The sequence below is a fragment of the Macrobrachium nipponense genome, chromosome 7 (assembly GCF_015104395.2).
Source record: "Macrobrachium nipponense isolate FS-2020 chromosome 7, ASM1510439v2, whole genome shotgun sequence".
Lineage (NCBI taxonomy): Eukaryota > Metazoa > Arthropoda > Malacostraca > Decapoda > Palaemonidae > Macrobrachium > Macrobrachium nipponense.
The window spans coordinates 52648059-52668112 of NC_061109.1; the positions used below are offsets into that span (position 1 = coordinate 52648059).

A 20054-nucleotide genomic window follows, 5' to 3' on the forward strand; every position below is an offset into this window, starting at 1 on the left:
AATTTTATTCACATGTTATTTGGGAGTATCTTTGAGGTTTTTGGACTGCAAGGATTACAAGCTGAAGCATTGGCTTGTGATGCTTTCAAGATTTATCATGCGGTGTTCATGTTTTTGTGCCTATTCCAGCTCCAGATTAACAGTAATTTAGCTTGTAAAAGGAAGTAATACAAGAAATTTTGAAGGACTTCCTGTTGATCTGTAATGTTAAACTTAAAATATAATACCATAAAGCCAATTGAGTGGTAACTTTTAAGGACGGTTGACCCCTTTGTATTTCTAGTGTAATATAGTATAGTATCAAGATAAAGGAATGTACAGTAAGAAGTTCCCCTGGCCAGTGTTGCTTGAAATTATAAAATGAAGTCCTTAAAATGCTTTGTTTCATAATAATTAGCATTAAGTACAAGAAATCTTGGTACCTTTGCATTTCATTATTTTACATACTTCAAGGGTGTTCTTTCAAAGTTTTCATGGCTGTCATAATAAGGCTAATCCCATGTGGTGGAAAGTTGCTGTTGGAAATATCTACTAAAAATTTCTAAGACAATATTTTAAATTGTATTACAAATTTGACTAAACTTAATTGACCAGGTCTTGGCACAGTTACTTCAATATCTTTAAAACCATACATATAACAGATTAGCTTACACAATTTGAATAAATATTATGCAGAAAAGGAAGCTTTCTATGCTTACCATTTGGTAAATTTTAATTTTGTGAAACTCCCTGTTTGCATATTTAATATACATTTCAACTTGCAAAGGTAGCTTTTTGTAGTATTACTGCATCAAGTTTGAATTCAGATTGAGTATCAGATTGAAATAATTTTCTCGAAATATTTTATGAATTGCCCGTAGGTTCTTGATCATGTAATGTACCACACCTGTGTTCTGACTTGCATAGAGGGTTAGTAATTTTATGTTTTACTTTTTCCAGCCATCAATTAATTGGCTTGTTAACATGCTTTCTGGGAAAGCTACATCTGAGCCAGGCACAAAGAAAAAGAAAAAAGACAGTGCAGTGTTGATGCAAAGGCCAGTTATTTGTATATGTAATGAGCTCTACACTCCAGCTCTTCGTCCTTTAAGGCAATTAGCTCTTGTCATCCAGTTCCCTCCAACTCATAATACAAGGTGAGTGTGTATTGTTATATCATCATTGCCCCAACACAAAATTATTATTATTATTATTTTGGAAGGAGACCCTCTTTCAAATAAGTCTTGTTGAAAGATATTGCTGCAGCTGCATTTAACTTTACTCTCCATATTTCACTACCCCATAATGCCTGGAATTGGCATCAATCCACCAACTGTAGTAACTAAGAGAAAGCGGTCATAAGGAAGATATAGAAAACTATCTACAAAATCAACTCAGCTGATGCAGCAATATCTTTTATCAGTACCTGTTTAAAAGAGGGTCTTCTACCAGTAAATAATAATAATGATAAGTCTTATTGAAAGACATTGCTGCATCAGCTGCATTTAACTTGCAAATGGTCTTCTCTGTTTTTCTAATAGTTGCTTTCTCTCTGCTATTACAATTGGCGAGTATTGCGCTGATATGATTCATCAAGAGGAGTCAATTTCAGGGATATTGCTTACAAATTTATTTATCACAGTAAATAAACAATAGTAACCCCAAAATCGGCATATATTTTGATCTATTTGTTTATTTACTGTGATAAATAAATTTGTAAGCAATATCCCTGAAATTGACTCCTCCTGATGAAATCATATTGACACAATACTCGCCAGTTGTAATAGCAGAGAAAAAGCAATTATTAGAAAAATAGTGAAGACTATTTATAAGTTAAATGAAGCTGATGCAGCAATATATTTCAATAAGATTTATTATTGTTATTATTATTATTATTTACTGGTAGAAGACCCTCTTTTAAACAGGTACTGATAAAAGATATTGCTGCATCAACTGAGTTGATTTTGTAGATAATTTTCTATATCTTCCTTATGATAGCTTTCTCTTGATTACTACAGTTGGCGTTCCTCATTGGACAGGTGGTTTTCGCGCTTGGCTACCAATCCGGTAGTCCGATGTTTGATTCTCGGCGCGGCCAACATGAAATCAGAGGAATGTATTTCTGGTGATAGAAATTCATTTCTCGACATAATGTGGTTCGGATCCCACAATAAGCTGTAGGCACCATTGCTAGGTGACCAATTGGTTCCTAGTTACGTAAAAATATCTAATCCTTCGGGCCAGCCCCATGAGTGCTGTTAATCAGCTCAGTGGTCTGGTAAAACTAAGATATACTTTTACTACAGTTGCCGAGTTGCATGCCAATGCCAGGCATTATGGGGTAGTGAAGTAATGTCCATAGAGTTTACTTGTAAAACTAATAGAATGCTCTTATGCTCAACATAAAAATTATAATGCTAACATTTCTCTCTTTTTTTTTTTTTTGTTCGAGCATGATCACAGTGAAGGATCATAGTATAATGATGGTGCTTGCTGGACCTATTCCATATACAGTACGGTCCCCAGTCATGTGAGAATTTGGTTGATCCACGGCCTCACAGAACTGGAAAATCGCAGATTTAGATGCACATACCTTATGGGAATAATTCCGTTAGGGCCGAGGCAAACGGCAACTTACCCAATCAAACTCTTTTATACTACCCATTTTCAATACTTTCAATGTACTTTACTGTAAATTTTTCTAGTTTGAAATTGTTCTTATGGATAAATAAAGCATTAAAAAGGTTTTGATAACTTGAAAAGGTTTAAAATTACACTCAGGATGGTGAGAATTCCCACTTGTAAACACTGCCACAATTGGGTGCAAGTGTACTGTATGATACTGTCATTTCCTTTGAAAAACCTTTTGGATGGAATTTCCTCTACCTATCCTCTGCCAAAAAACCTTCCAACTCCTCTATCTAATCCTCCTCTAAGAGCTCTTCTGCTGAAGGAAGGCTTTGAGGTTTCAGGGACTGGTGGATCATGAGTGTCTTCACTCCCATTACGCCTAACTATGAGTGCCTGTTTCAGTTTCTTTGTCCGTCACGTTTACTATGTAATAATTTTCATCTAAATTTATTTATATTCTATGATAAAAAAGAAATGATGAAAATTCAAAATTTGATATGAAATTACAATTTCTTAAAAGAAATTATAAAAATTCAAAATTAAACATAAAATGACAGTTTCTTGAAAAGTTTAGATCGAACGATCCTCTCTCTCTCTCTCTCTCTCTCTCTCTCTCTCTCTCTCTCTCTCTCTCTCTCTCTCTCTAATACATGTGCTTCCCTGTTAATCACTTTTACTAATAATTTTCATTAAAATCTATTTCAACAATAGAAAAAAATAAATGATCAAATGCCAAAAGTTAGTCAAAACAAGTTAACCTAGACAAAAAATTCTTACTTTATGTTCAGCTATGACATGATTTCAAGTTGTCGACTGCTGCCAAAATGGAAGTTGCTCCTTCCTTCGTCTTTAACTTAAGGACAAGCTTTTTAGTTTTGAAAATAGGCCTTCCTATTTGACTTCTAAGTAGATGCATACATGATGTGGATGATCAGATTGCACTTCGCAGATCTGAATAACACATGTGGTGATGATGATATACTGATCATTCGTACACACTGCGCTATGACGTCACAAATGCGTGAGGATGAGCCTTCCCTCTTAGCTATTGGCTGAGCAGAAGCCTTCAGAATACACTTCGCAGATCTGAATAATACGTATGGCGATGATGATAATCATTCATACACACTACGCCATGACATCACAAATGCGTGAAGCGGAGCCTTCCGTCTTAGCTAATGACTGAAGGAAATCTTTCTCTCACCTTCCCCCCACCGCTTCTCTCAGATACCAGTAAACCTCCACCCCCACCCCACTTAACCCTTTAAGGCCAATTGGACGTATTAAACGTCTACGAAAATTGTCTGTCGGGTGCCGATTGGACGTATGGTACGTTGACAAAAAAAAGTTTTTAAAAAATTCGCAGAAAAATAGTTATAGGCCTACTAGGCAAAAACTTTTGAATTACGCGACTTGGGGGATGCTGGGAGCTCACGGATCAAGGTGTTGTTTTGTTTACAATCGTTAACCAGGCACGCAAGCGCGAATTTCTTTCTTCTCGCACTAAAAAGCATCAGCGACACATCTCAGAAATTATTTTGTCACATTGACATAATTTTTGCACCATTTTATATTAGCCATTGCATGGAGTATTACATATGAAAATGTGCGCAATTTCATGTAGAATACAACAAACAACAACTCATGGTTGTAGCTTTTATCAGTTTTGAAATATTTTCATATAAATAACGATGTGCCAAAATTTCAACCTTTGGTCAACTTTGACTCTACCAAAATGGTCGAAAAACGCAATTGTAAGCTAAAACTCTTATATTCTAGTAATATTCAATCATATACCTTCATTTTGCAACAAATTGGAAGTCTCTAGCACAATATTCAATTTATGGTGAATTTATGAAAAAACTTTTTCCTTACGTCCGCGCGGTGACTCTTCCGAAAAAAATCATACTATTTTTTCGTGCGATTGTCGTAATGTTTGCACATTTTAAATTAGCTGATACATAAAGTTTTATATATAAAAATGTGTGCAATTTCATGTAGAATACAACCAAAAACAAACCATGGTTGTAGCTTTTATCAGTTTTGAAATATTTTCATATAAATAACGATAAATAGAAAAAATTTGTCCTTCGGTCAACTTTAACTCGACCGAAATGGTCGAAAACTGCAATTGTAAGCTACAACACTTACTGTCTAGTAATATTCAATCAATTACCTTCATTTTGCAACAAACGGGAAGTCTAGCACAATATTTTGATTTATGGTGAATTTTTGAAAACTGCTTTTTTTTACGTCCGCACGTTACGAATTCATGCATCATTTTGTGATAATATTTTCTCTGTGTTGTCTTGATCGTTTTACAATGTGTTATATACCAAAATGATTGCAATTTAGTGTACAATACAACAACATAAAATTAACTCGTTAGCTTTAATCGTTTTGCTCACAGTGCGATTTGTATACAATTATACATGAAATTTTTTTTCGCGCTGTCATATATCCCAATATTTATATATGATAATGATATTTTTTTCATTTCTGATGGTTGCATACTAAACTTCAGGCAATGACAAAAAAAGGAGCCAAAAATGAACTCTTAATCTTGAAAAGAAAACGTGCTGTGATTTTTTGAAAAAAACATTTTTTCCGCTTCGGCGCTCACTCACAAATGCCGCTGGCATACGGGAGACGATTTTTAAAATACCGCTTTGGCGTTTAAGGGTTAATATACTTTAAAAGACAATAGATTTGATACGTTTGCGCCACGTGACTCGTAGACTTAGAACGACTTGGTAGATACAGGAAATCTATATTTGAAAACTAGCAACCGCATAAAAGGGGAATCGCACAATTTGAACACACATATTTCAGGACCGGACTGTATTGTGGTAGGTTGGGGGTCAGTCGCCTGCTGAATTATCATTGGTTGTTGTACTGAATCTCACCCCTCATTGGTCACTGATTTTCAATCAAGCCACTTTCTCTGCATTGGTTGTTTTGCTGTTGCAGCCATGCAGACCTGCGTGGTGGGCATGAAGTAGCATGATGTCACTGCCACTCGAGTATTGATTGACTGGTGCACTACCCTTGTCGGTGATGTCATTGTGGCCATAATTTTCATCGGCTACAGGACCACTCATCTCATCTGGTATTCCTGCACTGGTGTTGCTGTGCAAGCTGGTATTATCATTAAAGTTATTTCTTCTGAAATTGATGGGGATGAAGAGTACTGCCTATGTAGTATTTAATGAGGGCTTTCTATTTATTTTGGATGAGGAAGGCTTCTAACTTGCAGAGGTATCATTTGTCGGGAGCCCTTCCAATTATCCTTGTATTTTGGATAATACCATAATGGAAGATGGCTTGATACTGTGCTGTCCTGGTATGGTTCCTAATAACTCCTTCCTGCACATGGCATTTGATCCCGGCTTTGGATTCTTCCTAGCCTTTTTCGTATGAGTTATGATTCCTCACTTATTTGAAAAGGTCCAGGAATCTGACATTTGATCTTGCAGTTCCTAAACTCCAATCAATATGCCAGAGGCACGTGATTCCACCTCGCTCTTTCAACCAGGAGAAGTAGCCCAGGTGTGGCGAAACCGGTCAGTTCAAAGAGACTGATTCAGACTCCTCCCTCCAGTGATTGAGTCTTCCTAATGTAAAGGATCAATGGTTTGTATATCGTGTAGGAACAAATGACAAATTTTGAAAATTAATTGTATCTTTCCTAACTATACAAACCTGAGGTCATTTACACATAAGGCCACCTCATACCACCCTTCAATCTGAAACCTTGGCCAAAAGACAAATTGGCATGTTTACATCTGGGCAGGCTGGTATTCCCACTTGCTGGATGGTATTACTGCCTAACCATCTTGTTCAAGAGTTTAGCAGTCATTTTCCAGCTTTGCTGAGGGTAATTTCTAATGTAAAGGACCTCAGATTTGTATAATTAGGAAAAATACAATTTACTTGTAAAAATTGTTATATTTTAATCATTTATGTTATCCATATTATTTATAGATAGATTGAGTTACAACCGTGTTAGGTTCTTGCATGCATGTCAGAAGTCAGTTTTAACGTACCATATATTTCGTCTGCATATAAAATACCTTCAGATAAGACGAGGTAAAAAGTCATGGTAAATTCTCATGAATCTGTCTCATATCTATAGTATAAGATGACTTCTAAATTACAAAACCGAAATGCTTTTGGGAGAAAAGTGATTATTTTCAAAAATTAAACTGTACAACTATATTTATTATAATGACTTAAATAAAGTTTGTTTTGCTTGTTGTATCCAATTACAGTGTTACTATTATCATATTGTTACTGTATAACAGTATATAAACATCATCATGTACACCATTTGCATTTGATATTGTGTACATTCTCAAGGTCATCTTCATTCCCATTAGTGTTAGAAGAGATGTAATTCGGAGATACGTTTTTTCGTAAGTTAGCGAAGTTTGGTTGAAAATGTGCACATATCGCTTCATTGTACAAGCATTAGGTGCGATTTTTCCAGTGCCAAACATATCTTTTGCCTGGCCATTATTCGTTTTATTTAGCCTCGGCTATAACCTGCCGCTCTTAAGGAAGCCACCATTGAGAATTGACAGTTTTAACGGAGCTCTTGATAAATGCTTTGTAATTACAGTAGATGACATCAGCAGTTAGCTGTTTCTCAATTCGGTTGTTTATGTCCATACAGGTTTACAATTGCTTCATGCAGAATTCTAAAAACCGGAATTTTTTAATAGAGGATGAAGGAGTATCATTAGTATTAGTCAATGAAATGGAGAGAGAGAGAGAAAGAGACTATTGCCTCAGTTAGTTTATTACATTGATAGACATCACTCATAAAAAAAGTTGAATAGTAATAGTTTTATTGAGAATACTGTAATGATGATTTTTAATAAAATTCGTTTAACTGTATCTAATCATATTGCATGCATTATTGATTAAAATAAGTGAACAGAGTGATGAAGGGCCACTTGCATTCTGGTTTTATTTACGGTTGTAAATTAATCATCTGATCGTGCTTTACTGATATCATCACTGTCTTTAGTTGCTGAATGGCACTTAATTCAGAGATATACATTCATTTCGTAAATTAACGAAGCCGACTCTATATCATGTTTTTCACACATACATTGCCAAAAAGGGAAATCATTGTTTTGTTTACATTTCATTAACATTCTCAAACTACCACTAATAACAATGCAATAATGAACGATTATTATTGTATACGCATACATTGTGTTCTCCGAATTTGCGGACTCGCACATTCACAGATTTCTCTCGGGAACATTTCCCCGCATTATTCGCGGAAAATTCGCGTATTCGCGTTATTTTTCTATGAGAAATATCCACAAATTCTTGGTTTTTTTTTATCAATTTCATCATAAAATGCACTTTTTGTGATAAAACTATTCAAAAACCATGTATGAAAATTTTTAGTGGGTTTTTCTTGAGTTTTAACTTAAAATAGGCTGAATTGTTTTAAACAGTTACAAACAGCTTTGCTGCTTCCTCACTTGATTGATGTTTGCTGCAGTTTTGTTATATAAAAGTATGGGGGTGCATGAAAATAGAAAGTGTCATTAAAGAATTTTAAAAAATGCCATGGATGGTACCAAAGATGACTTGTATGATATCGACGACAAAGCCGAAGTTGACTCACCAGAACCAGACTGGAATCCCTATGTTGGTGGCATATGTGATCAATCTTGTGATATGTATGAGAAACTTTTAATAAAAAATTATTATCATGTTATCCTAAATGTTATTACTACCATAACTCCACTATCATTGAAATTTCTGAAAAGTTACTGAAAGATAAATGTTGCTGTGAGTGCAACCGTAACTCGATGTGTACATTTTCTCAGCTGGGATTGCATAGATAAAAGTTGGTTCTGTTGATTGCCTAGATAAAAGTTGGTTCCATTGATCAGTTTCATTTCATAATGTGAATCTTCATGTATGTTGGTGGTTATTGCGCCAAGGCTAGCCTACTGATATGCATCTTAGAATTCAGGGTTTTAATTTTAGAGTTGTATAAGATGAATTCCAATTTTTACGGGTGAATTTTAGGATTTAAAGGTCATCTTATACCTGGAAATATATGGTAGTATATGTATTATATAACTTTTGTCCCTTGTCTGCTGCTGTTGGATAATGTCAGGTGTCAGATAACAAAGATTCGGATTATAAGCATATATTGTGTTTATGCTTATACATATTGACAAGTAGGATATATGAGTATGGACTTGCTGTTTTACTCCTGTAGAATTTTATTCTACGTTATTTTACAGAACATTGGCCTGGTAATCCTGATAATCTTAGTGTGGTCTTCCAGTGCTGACTCTCATCTCAAACTCTTGGATAGTCATGTCATCAGTCAAGTTCATTTTGCCAGCTCTCAAGACATGAAGTGAATTCATTATGTTTATTACATCAAACGTACTACAACGCCTAACATCCTCTGCACTCTTCTTTACCTGACTCTGCTGCGTTTGCTTCCAGCGCTAGGCAGGCTGTTGCTGCAGTATTTAATTTTCTAGTATTGGGTTTAATACTGCTCAGTTGGTTAGGAGTTTTATCCTGGCTACAACTAAAATGCAGTTGTGGAATCTTCTGATCTCCAAATATTTGAACATGGAACAATTTCATTCCTACTTTCTGCTGATGCCTCCTGATTTTCAGTTGTATCAGTTTATTTTCCATTATTCATATTTATTTGTATATCACCTTTTCCTGTAACTTGTTTCTGCATACTGATTTCTCTTTGGAACCCTCTTGTGTTTATAGTCTATTGACTCTGTCCATAAGGGTTTTCAGCTGAAGATTTAAGAAAGAAGGGAAAAAAGCGGACCTCTGCTGCTGAAACCAGCTCTGCCATAATCTTGAGGGGTCCCACTGCTGAAAGTTTTCTTCCAAAAATCAATCAAGGACTTCTCCAGCTTGTCCTTTGCATTCATGATATCTTGCAAGATTGGCTGTGCTTTGCCTTTCTTGACCATGAAACATATCATGAACCAACAGTCTTGATCTTTTCGAAGATTTTCAGCTTTTTTCTGAAGTGGCAGCACCTTCATGGCCTTCTTAGAAAATGGTTGGGCCATAAACATAGTACACTATCATTCACAGCAAGAACAGCACATATAATGCTGCAGGGACGCCCATAAAAGCCAAAAAATTTGCAGAATACATCACAATACACTGCTACTGGAATGTGCCTCAGAGCTGGTGCACTGGTGTCTTCATATACAGCTAATGAGAGAAGGATACTTGTATGACATAGTTATGGTGCATCTTTATTAGTCACTCAAAGGTGATGACAAAATGATTTTGTATTGTTGCTACTTAGAAGACAATAACAATCACTAAAGCTCCCATGCAGAAAATGCTCTCCCAGCCATGAAAAATTTATGACAAGTCATCACATTTATATCACTCACAAGTGATAAACAAAATTATATCGTTGCTATTGAGCCAATAACAGTTGTGAAAGTTCCAGGTACAAAGTTACTATGCTAAAGTTGGAATTAAAACCTCCCAGCAGAAAGATGACTGACTTTATAGATATAGTAGATTCTTGAATATGAACTTAAAAAAAGCTTTTGCATTGTGAGAATAGGTTTGCAGAAAAATGGAATTTATTATAAAGTACATGTTTATTGTAGTTAATTCTACCATATAAAATATTGCTGGTAATGGTTTCAAAAATTTCTGCTTAAGTAATAAAGCTTTCGGTAGCATTATGATTATTTTTAAATTTTATTTTGACAGACTTGCCCAGAGACTTTCTGAGGTGTGCAGAAAGCAACACTTGAAAGCTGACCTCACCGTATTATTGGCCTTATGTGACAAGATGGAAAATGATATACGAGGGTGTATGTCAGTTCTGCAGTTTGTCAGGTAGGTTTTTTATTCCTTATTTTGTAGTTCTATAAATCATTTAAGGCCTGTAAGATTATCATAGAACTGTTAGTCCTAGTCATTAACAGCAGAGTACTGTATTTGATGTTTTTGTACATGAACTTTCCTGTCAGATATATACTTAGCTTTACGTCTCTGACGTCACGACAGAATTCAAAACTCGCGGCACACGCGACAGGTAGGTCAGGTGATCTACCTTACCCGCCGCTGGGTGGCGGCTGTAAGAACCAATCTCCCTTTCCAGTCAGAATTTTTCTGTCGCCGGTGTCGACTACACCTGTGGTTGTTACCTCCTGACAGCTTTATTCGTTTCTCGTTGCCTTGGATTTATTTGGACTGACTTTCGGTGAAGTACCTGATCTTGTTGGCTTGGCATACGCGCTTGTGGATTGTTTTTGGCTATTGGTTTGGATTTTTCTTTGATTTCAAGATGTCTGATGTAGAGGTTAAGAAATCTTCTATGTTTAGGGTGTGCTCTATGGATGAATGCAAGGTGAGGCTACCGAAAGCAACGGTAGATCCTCACACAGTATGCTTGAAAATATAGGGGTAAAGAATGTTCCTTTATTAACCCGTGTAATGAGTGTGAGAAGTTGGATGAGGGTGAATGGAAGTCTCTTTCTTCCTACTTGAGGAAGTTGGAGAAAGACAGGGTGAGAAAAGCTTCGTCTAGAAGTTCTAGTAAGTCTCGCATTAGCGAGGTAGAAGTAGACAATCCTGTTGTAGCACTAGATCCTTCTCCCGTTTCAGCTCCTGCTCCCTGCATCGAACCTAAAGATACGGCTTCGGAAGTGGCAACCATGAGAGCCACGATCCTTAGCATGGAGAAGAAAATTCGTTCGTTGCAAGGTAAGAGTAATAGTGAAGGTGATTTGTGCAGTGACCCAGTGCAGTGGAGGGTGCGTCTGATCGGCTCCTTAATGCTTCCAGGCCTAGACCTCTTCCAGACTCCCAGTCCCAGTGGAGGAGGAAAGTCAACAGCCGCAGGAAGGTTAGGGAGAACTCCCACCGATCAGGCGTCCCCTCGGTAGATCCTGATGTTCGTTCCCAGGCTGCCTTAGTTCGCTCCAAGAAGGAGGTGTTACGCCAATGCTTCTCTTCTTCTTCATCACCTTCTCCTAGAAGAGGATGGAGCGCCTCGGATTCATCTCGACCGTTGAAGAGAGCCTGGAAGGCTCCTTGCGCCTTTCCTTCCAGCCCGGAATGTTTTCCGGAAGAGCCTGAAGTGGAGATCAAGAAACCAGGAGGGATCAGGAGTTCTCGCCTCAGAGTAGGCTTCGATCCTCATCCCCTGTGGAGGATTTTGCAAGATCTCCAGCTCGGATTCTTGCGGGGCTGCAAGCTCAGATTTCGGCTCTGGTGGGCTCCTTGGCTGGAGGTACGTGTCGTAAGAAGGACGTCTCTCTCCCCGTCAAGAAGTCTAGGCTACCTTCACCTGCTTTGCCTTCTCAGTCGGAGGCGGCTCTCTCTCCTGTAACAGCGGATGGAATGAGGCGCTCTTCCCTCGGCAGACGCCTGTCGTCTTCCAGGCGCCAATTGCCCAAGAAGCTTTCTCCTGGCGACTTCATTTCTCCAGTAGAAAGGGATCTAGCGCCTTGTAAGGCGCTCGGTTATAAAGATAAGCGCACAGCTTCGTCTTCTCGCCCCTTTCCGAAGAACCTCCAATCTCCGGATAAGAGAGCCTCCTCATACATGGACTCTTCCAGAGACAGGATCTCTCCTTATGTTAGGCGCCTAGAGCCTGGTAGGCGCTACTCCCCAAGTAGCCGCTCTCCCGCTGCCAAAACGCTGTGCGGGAAGATAGGCGCTTCTCTCCTGATAGGTTCGCGGTTCAAACCTGTTAGCCGCTCTGTTCAGGTCAGGCGTAAAGAGCCTGAAAGAAATGTCTTGGCTGAGAGACTAGCTTTTGCAGAGACCCACGCGTCTCGATCTAAGTATGTGGATCATGGTAGACGCCTGTCTCCGAGCTAGGCGATCTTCTCCAGGATTCGCTCCTGTTGGTAGGCGCCCAAGAGCCTAGCAGGCGTTCTCCTCATTTTAGGCGCAGTTCGCCAGGCAGCCAGCTCTCCTTTTGACAGGCGCATGGATTCTGTAGGCGCCGTGAGCATAGTAGGCTCATCCTCTCCTAGCAGGCGCTCCCCTTTGGACTCCCGTGTATCTAGGAGCAGACTACAGGATCACAGAGGACTCACTCATCGGAGTAGGAAGGACGCATTCGATAGGAGCTCTCCCGAAGCTTTGGCTTCCCCTGAAGTCGGCCCAGGACGGCTGCCAGACACTCATCACTAGATAGACGCACTTCTTTAGAGAAGTCCAGCTGCTCTCGTAAAGAAGCCGAAGGTTCTTCGGTGGATGAAATGGAACCTTCAGAAGAGGACTTGGTTAAGGATTCTTCGGTCTCGTCCTACAAGATCCTGACAGACCTCCTTCTTCAAGAGTTTGGAGAAGCTCTTACTCCCGTCGCTCCTCCTTCTCCTCTCTCGTTATTCTCGACTTCTAAGAAGACGAAGGTTTCCTCCTGTGTGAGGATGAAGCCAACCATCTCGATGAAGAAGGCTTTGAGAGGTTTTGGTGATTGGCTTCTTTCTAAGGAGGAGAAAGGGAAGACTGTGTTTTCTTTCCCTCCTTCCAAGCTTACGGGCAAACTAGGCTTCTGGTATGAGTCTGGAGAACCCCTAGGCCTGGGTCTGCCGTCATCTGCAGACGCGGACTTCTCTTCACTGGTGGATGCCTCACGACGCTCGGCCCTCTTGTCGGCTAAGACTACCTTGGCTATGAACGAGCTCGACCACCTGTTGAAGGGAATGTTCAGAGTCTTGGAAGTCTTCAACTTCCTTGACTGGTCTTTGGGGGTCTTGGCTAAAAGGACTCAGAACCTGGATTCCATTTCGCCCGAGGATCTCAACAGTGTACTGACATGCATGGATAAGGCAGTTAGAGATGGATCGAGCGAAGTAGCCTCCCTGTTTGGAGCAGGGGTTCTTAAGAAAAGATCAGTCTTCTGCTCTTTTCTCACAAAGTCCGTCTCTCATGCTCAAAGAGCCTCGCTACTCTATTCGCAACTCTCGCCGCTTCTCTTCCCAAAGAAGATAATCCAGGACATCTCAGGAGCTATCTCTGCGAAGGCTACTCAAGACATGCTCGCTCAATCTGCCCGGAAACCTAGGACCTCCTTCCAGACGAAGGCTAAGAAGGAGACTCCAGCTAGACAGGAGCCCTTTCGAGGGGGCCCTCCTTCTAGAGCCTCTACCTCAAGAGGTAATAGACCCTTCAAGAGAGGAAGATCCTTCTCGCGCTCATCCAGAGCGAAGAAGTAGGAAAGAAGTCCTCCAGACATCAGTAGGTGCCAGGCTTCTAAGGTTCGCAGAAGCCTGGGCAAAGAGAGGAGCGGACAACTGGTCCCTCTCGATTATCCGGAAAGGATATCTGATTCCCTTTACAGAAAGACCACCTTTGATGACGACTCCGAGGGAGTTGGTGGCCAGGTACAGGGATCCCATCATGAGCCACGCTCTAACGCAGGCAGTAGAACAAATGTTAGAGAAAGAGGCTATAGAGCTAGGGAGCGACCCATGCTCAGCGGGCTTTTACAACCGCCTGTTTCTAGTTCCAAAAGCCTCAGGAGGATGGAGACCGGTTCTGGATGTAAGTGCCCTGAATTTCTTTGTAGAAAAGAGGAAGTTCGCCATGGAGACGACATCCTCAGTGTTGGCGGCTCTTCGTCCAGGGGATTGGATGGTGTCCCTAGATCTTCAGGACGCTTACTTCCATGTGCCTATCCATCCTTCTTCAAGGAAATACCTCAGGTTCATGATGGGAGGAAGGATATTCCAGTTCAGGGCCTTGTGTTTCGGCCTTTCAACAGCCCCTCAGGTCTTCACAGGACTAATGAAAAATGTAGCAAGATGGCTACACTTGGAGGGAGTCAGGGTGTCCCTTTACTTGGACGACTGGCTAATCAGAGCCAAGTCTCGGAAAAGATGTTTGGAGGACCTGCAAAAGACCCTTTTCATGGCGAGTTCTCTGGGACTTTTGGTGAACTTTCAAAAGTCTCAGTTAATCCCCAGTCAAGATCGTATCTATCTGGGGATTTGGATGGTTTCTCTGGATTTTCGGGCTTTTCCTTCTCCAGAAAGGATAGCCCAAGGGTCAGAGAAAGTCAAAGCCTTCCTAGAGAAAGACGTATGCACTGCGAGGGTGAGTGGATGAGTTTTTGTTGGGGGAGGCACTTCCTCTTCGTTGGAGCAATTCCTTTCTCTAGGAAGGTTGCACCTCAGACCTCTCCAGTTCTTTCTACATCGAAACTGGCGGTGTCGTTCTCAAAACCTAGAGTTCTCCTTCAAGATTTCAAGAGAAATCAAGAAGGACCTCTCTTGGTGGGCAAACCCTCTCAGGTTTGCAGAAGGGATGTCCCTTCACATTCCGAACCCCAACCAAGTGTTGTATTCCGACGCGTCGGAAACAGGTTGGGGAGCAACGCTCGGCTCAAGAGAAGTGTCAGGCACCTGGAAGAAAGAACAGGTGACCTGGCACATCAACAAGAAAGAGCTGATGGCTGTTTGGCTAGCTTTGAAAGCATTCGAGCCCTACGTCCTAGCTTCGGCAGTTCAGATAAACTCGGACAACACCACGGCCCTGGCATACATCAGGAAGCAAGGGGGACTCACTCCTTCTCCCTGTACGAGACAGCAAAAGAACTTCTGCTGTGGGCAGAGGAAAGGAAGATTTGTCTCCTTACCAGGTTCGTACAGGGAGAAAAGAATGTCAGACCAGATCTCCTAAGCAGGAAAGATCAAGTCCTGCCGGCGGAGTGGACTCTTCACGAGGATGTTTGCCAGGACCTGTGGAGACTTTGGGGCAGGCCTCACATAGACCTCTTCGCCACAGCGAAGAATGCGAGGATAGGGAACTACTGCTCTCCGATATCGGACCCGAGGGCAGTGTCAATAGATGCTTTTCTCCTAGATTGAAAGGGCCTGGACATGTACGCTTTTCCTCCCTTCAAGATACTGGGAGAAACTCTCAAGAAGTTTGCAGAATCGGAGGCAGCAAGGATGACGCTGATAGCCCCTTTCTGGCCCGCACAAGTATGGTTCACAGAGGTACTGGAATGGTTAGTAGATATTCCGAGAACATTACCACAGAGGATCGATCTGCTCAGACAACCCCACTTCGACAGGTATCACAGAAACCTCCCCGCTCTCGGTCTGACTGGCTTCAGACTGTCAAAAGTTTGGTCAGAACGAGAGGGTTTTCTGCAAGAGCTGCAACTGCTATCGCAGCAGCAAGAAAGGTCCCTCTACCCTTAGAAGTCTACCAATCGAAGTGGGACTTCTTTCTTTACGGTGGTGTAGGAACCATCACTTTTCCTCTTCCAGTACCTCTGTAACCCAAATAGCAGACTTCTTACTTTTCCTTAGGGAAAAAAGTGGACTGGCGGTGTCAACCATTAAAGGTTATCGTAGCATGCTGGCTGCAGTGTTTAGGCACAGAGACTTAAACATTTCAGAAGACAAAGACCTTAATGATCTAATAAGATCTTTTGAAACATCCAAAAAGGTTTCGCCAGAGATTCCGAGTTGGAATCTGGATGTAGTGCTACGCTTCCTTAGGTCCCCTAAGTTCGAACCGCCTCAGTCTGCCTCTTTTAGAGACCTCACGAGGAAGACACTTTTTCTCATGGCACTGGCTTCCGCAAAGAGGATTAGTGAACTCCATGCAATAGAAGGGAAAGTGGGGTTCAGAGGAGATGCAGCAATCTGTGCATTCCTGCCTTCGTTCTTGGCTAAGAACAAGAACCCCTCAAATCCTTGGCCTAGGAGTTTTGAAGTCCGAGGTTTGTCTGCCTTAGTAGGCGAGGAAGCAGAGAGGTCACTTTGCCCAGTACGGAGTTTAAAGTTTTATCTTCAGAGAAAGAAGAAACTTAAGGGCAATGATGTTAACCTTTGGTGCTCTGTAAGAGATCCAAGGAGGGCTCTTTCGAAGAATGCGCTTTCTTTCTTCATCAGAAGCCTGGTGGAAGAAGCACATGCGATATGTGATGAAAGTCAATTCAAGCTTCTGAAGGTCAAAGCTCATGAGGTAAGAGCTATTGCCACTTCATTAACTTTCAATAAAAACATATCCCTGAGTAATATTATGAAAGCAACATTCTGGCGTTGCAACTCAGTCTTCGCAAACCACTATCTGAGAGACGTCAAAATCACGTATGAAAAGTGCTTCGCGTTAGGCCCGTACGTATCGGCGGATTCGGTGCTGGGGCAGGGAGCTGAGACATATCCTTTGTAGTATATTTTTTCCCCCTTGTTTAGGTTGTAAGTTTTTTGGTTGTTTGAAAGAGCATGCGGGTAGGCATCTCTTTCATGTCGTATGTCTAACAATGATTAGATTGGTTAGGTGATCGGTTTATGTTTGAGCTCCTTGCAATGATAGTGGTTAGGTTCTGTCATATAAGAGGGCGAATCCCCTTTGACAAGATCCTGCTCGGATTCTATCAAGTAAGCGGATACCAAACAAAATCCCTTTGATAGACCCAAAGAGGTCTGTCAGCTGTAGAGGTCACGCCCTCGCTGAAGCTCTTCAGGCAACACAGACTAATAGACAGTAACTACGAAGTCTTCTGCCTAAACAGGTAAGAACCAAGGTTGTATTTTACATCCTACAACAGATGTTGTTTCCCCCTTTTTTCCATATTAATATTGCTGTCTCGTTCCCTCCACCAAGGGTGTCAATCAGCTAAGTATATATCTGACTGGAAAGTTCATGTACAAAAATGTTATTGTTAGTATACAATAAGGTTTTGTACATACTTACCTGGCAGATATATACTTAGCTTTACGTCTCCGACGTCACGACAGAATTCAAAACTCGCGGCACACGCGACAGGTAGGTCAGGTGATCTACCTTACCCGCCGCTGGGTGGCGGCTGTAAGAACCAATCTCCCTTTCCAGTCAGAATTTTTCTCTTCCACCTGTCTCCTGAGGGGAGGCTGGGAGGGCCATCAATCGTATATATCTGCCAGGTAAGTATGTACAAAACCTTATTGTATACTAACAATAACATTTTTTACTGTTACCTCTGAAATGCAAAAGAAGGTACAGTATTCGTGAGCATCTTAAAGTGGCCTCACACTAGGCCTTTTTTTTTTTCTCCAGCAGCGAGCCATTGCTGCCGAAAATGGAAAACCGGGAGCTTTTAGCTCAAGATTTTTGCCTCCCGACTGGATGGGAAGCAGCGAGCCATGAACCACGAGCGACCGCATAAGCGCCTCAGTGGCGTGGTTGGTTTGGTGTTTGCTTCTCACCTCAGTGGTCGCTGGTTCGATTCTTGGCCATTCCATTGAGGAGTGAGAGATGTGTATTTCTGGTGATACAAGTTCACTCTCGACGTGGTTCGGAAGTCACGTAAAGCCGTTGGTCCCATTGCTGAATAACCACTGGTTCCATGCAACGTAAAAACTCCATACAAACAAAAACAAAACGAGCGACCGCGTATTGTAAACAAACAAGATGGCTGCTGCTGATAGGGAGTACTCTCAGACCTTTGGCTTCTCTTCTCCTGAGCCACTCTCGAACCCACAAACGTTTTTTGTTACTCTTGCATTCACGTAAGATTCCGAGAAAACACATCACTGCAGCACATCTTGCAACAGTCCGACAATTTCTGGGCGCCATGATGATATCAGCTGATTGATTTTGTTTACTTTTTCCTACTGCTCCTCAAAACCCCGAGGTCCTAGTGTGACGATACAACACTTTAGCTCGCGAGCATCAGCTGGATGCTGGCCAAAACCGCGAGCAAGAAATGACTACTGTGATACCATAGTGTTAAAATATAGATTCTTTTGTTTGCTTTGCAGTGGCCCCCAACTATATCACAGTTCAGCATTTGCAGCTTCAGTTAGTTGTAGATTTTTCTGTAGAACATAAAGCCAAATAAGTCGCCCATATTCATTAACTTGCGGATTTTTTCCGTGAGAAATATTCGCTAATTACTGTATTTTCATGTTATTTTCATGACTAAATGCATTTTTATGATAAAATTATTTACTGATTTTCAAATATTGATTTTAATGTTAATACAGCAAAATATTAATAAAAAGTATTTTTTCAATTCATGTTTAAATATTTAGGCACAGTATGTACTTAGCTCTACTTGTAAAAAGAAAAGGGAATGGCTTGACAACTGTATGAGAGAAAATGAGGGAACTTTATTAGATTTTGCACATGGTTGTTAGCCATATATTTTTGAGAGTAATGTTGTAAGAGGACTTTAAAATTATATTAAAGTGTTTTAAGATGATAGTAGAGCATATCTAAATTACAGTATGTTTTCAGGTTGCATCATACTCGACCTATGTCGGTGTTGTTTCATGGTTAAGTCCTCATCATCTCCACAAATTTATAAAAAAAATTCTAGTTTCTCTCTCTCTCTCTCTCTCTCTCTCTCTCTCTCTCTCTCTCTCTCAGTATACATATCCTTTAATGTAAAAACACGGCAAAATATCAGTAAAATGTTATTTCATTTACAGAATCCATTTTTACTGTGTTATTATATTGATCTATGTAATCACTGTAAGAATATTTTAAATCCAAATTTCATATGTAGGCAACACAAAACCACCAGTAGCAAGTCTCTCTCTCTCTCTCTCTCTCTCTCTCTCTCTCTCTCTCTCTCTCTCTCTCTCTCTCTCTCTCTCTCTCTCTCTCTCTCCCCTCTATATCAGAACTTTACTGAACATATCCTTTAATGAAATATCAATTACTCTACCTTAAACATAAAAACACAAAAATAAACAAACACAGGAAGTCTTTTCAAACGTCTTCTTTCAAAATAGCTTGTACTGTGCTTCCAGTGTTTAAAAATTGTAGGTATACCCATTGATATATACTGTACAGGCAGTCCTTGGTTATCATAGATCCAATTTTACAGCGGTTATTTATGAAGCAGCATTTTTTCTAATGAGCATTGTTTTTCGTTTGGCAGAGAAACAATGATTTAATTTATCTCCCATAAATTTAGGACATTTTAATTGTGTTTGAAAGAATGAAATTTAATGTTTCTTCTAGGAGTACCAAAAGTGATCTCCGGTTGAATGATGTTGATGGTTCAGCTGTTGGACAAAAGGATTACCAGCGGTCCCTCTTCAGTGTCTGGCATGATATCTTCTCTTTACCAAGGCCTAAGAAGTTCGTCCCACTTATACATTAAGTTTGTGGTTATTGAACATTAATTTAAACTTTTAACTTTCAGTCATGGATAAACTTGCATTTTGCTTCAGGGAAGTTAAGAAAATTCTGGATAGTCTTGATAGCTGGGATGGAGAAGACCTTGATGGTTTCTTCCCTCTATTTTTTAAAAAAGTTTTGTTGCATGTTGTCTTCTAAGGTTAGTAGACACTATACATTTTTATGTTAACGTATAATCTTTGTGGATGAGCACAAGCTCAATAATATGTGCCTGTTCCAAAGATTGGCATATCTGTAAACTGCAGTAACTACAGGCTAATCTCTATTCTCCCTGTTCTCTCCAAAGTTGC

General features: G+C 40.3%; 1 protein-coding gene across 1 annotated transcript in view; it reads left to right on the forward strand.

Annotated features, from left to right (window-relative positions):
* The first annotated feature begins 945 nt into the window (after nucleotides 1-945).
* The window catches only part of LOC135217604 (chromosome transmission fidelity protein 18 homolog), a 39880-nt gene continuing 20771 nt past the window's right edge, over nucleotides 946-20054 (forward strand). Inside the window, exons 1-3 of the mRNA XM_064253567.1 lie at nucleotides 946-1136; nucleotides 10366-10494; nucleotides 19585-19704. Of these exons, the coding sequence (XP_064109637.1) occupies nucleotides 964-1136; nucleotides 10366-10494; nucleotides 19585-19704 (422 nt within the window). The 5' untranslated portion in view covers nucleotides 946-963. The remainder of the gene's footprint in view (nucleotides 1137-10365; nucleotides 10495-19584; nucleotides 19705-20054) is intronic.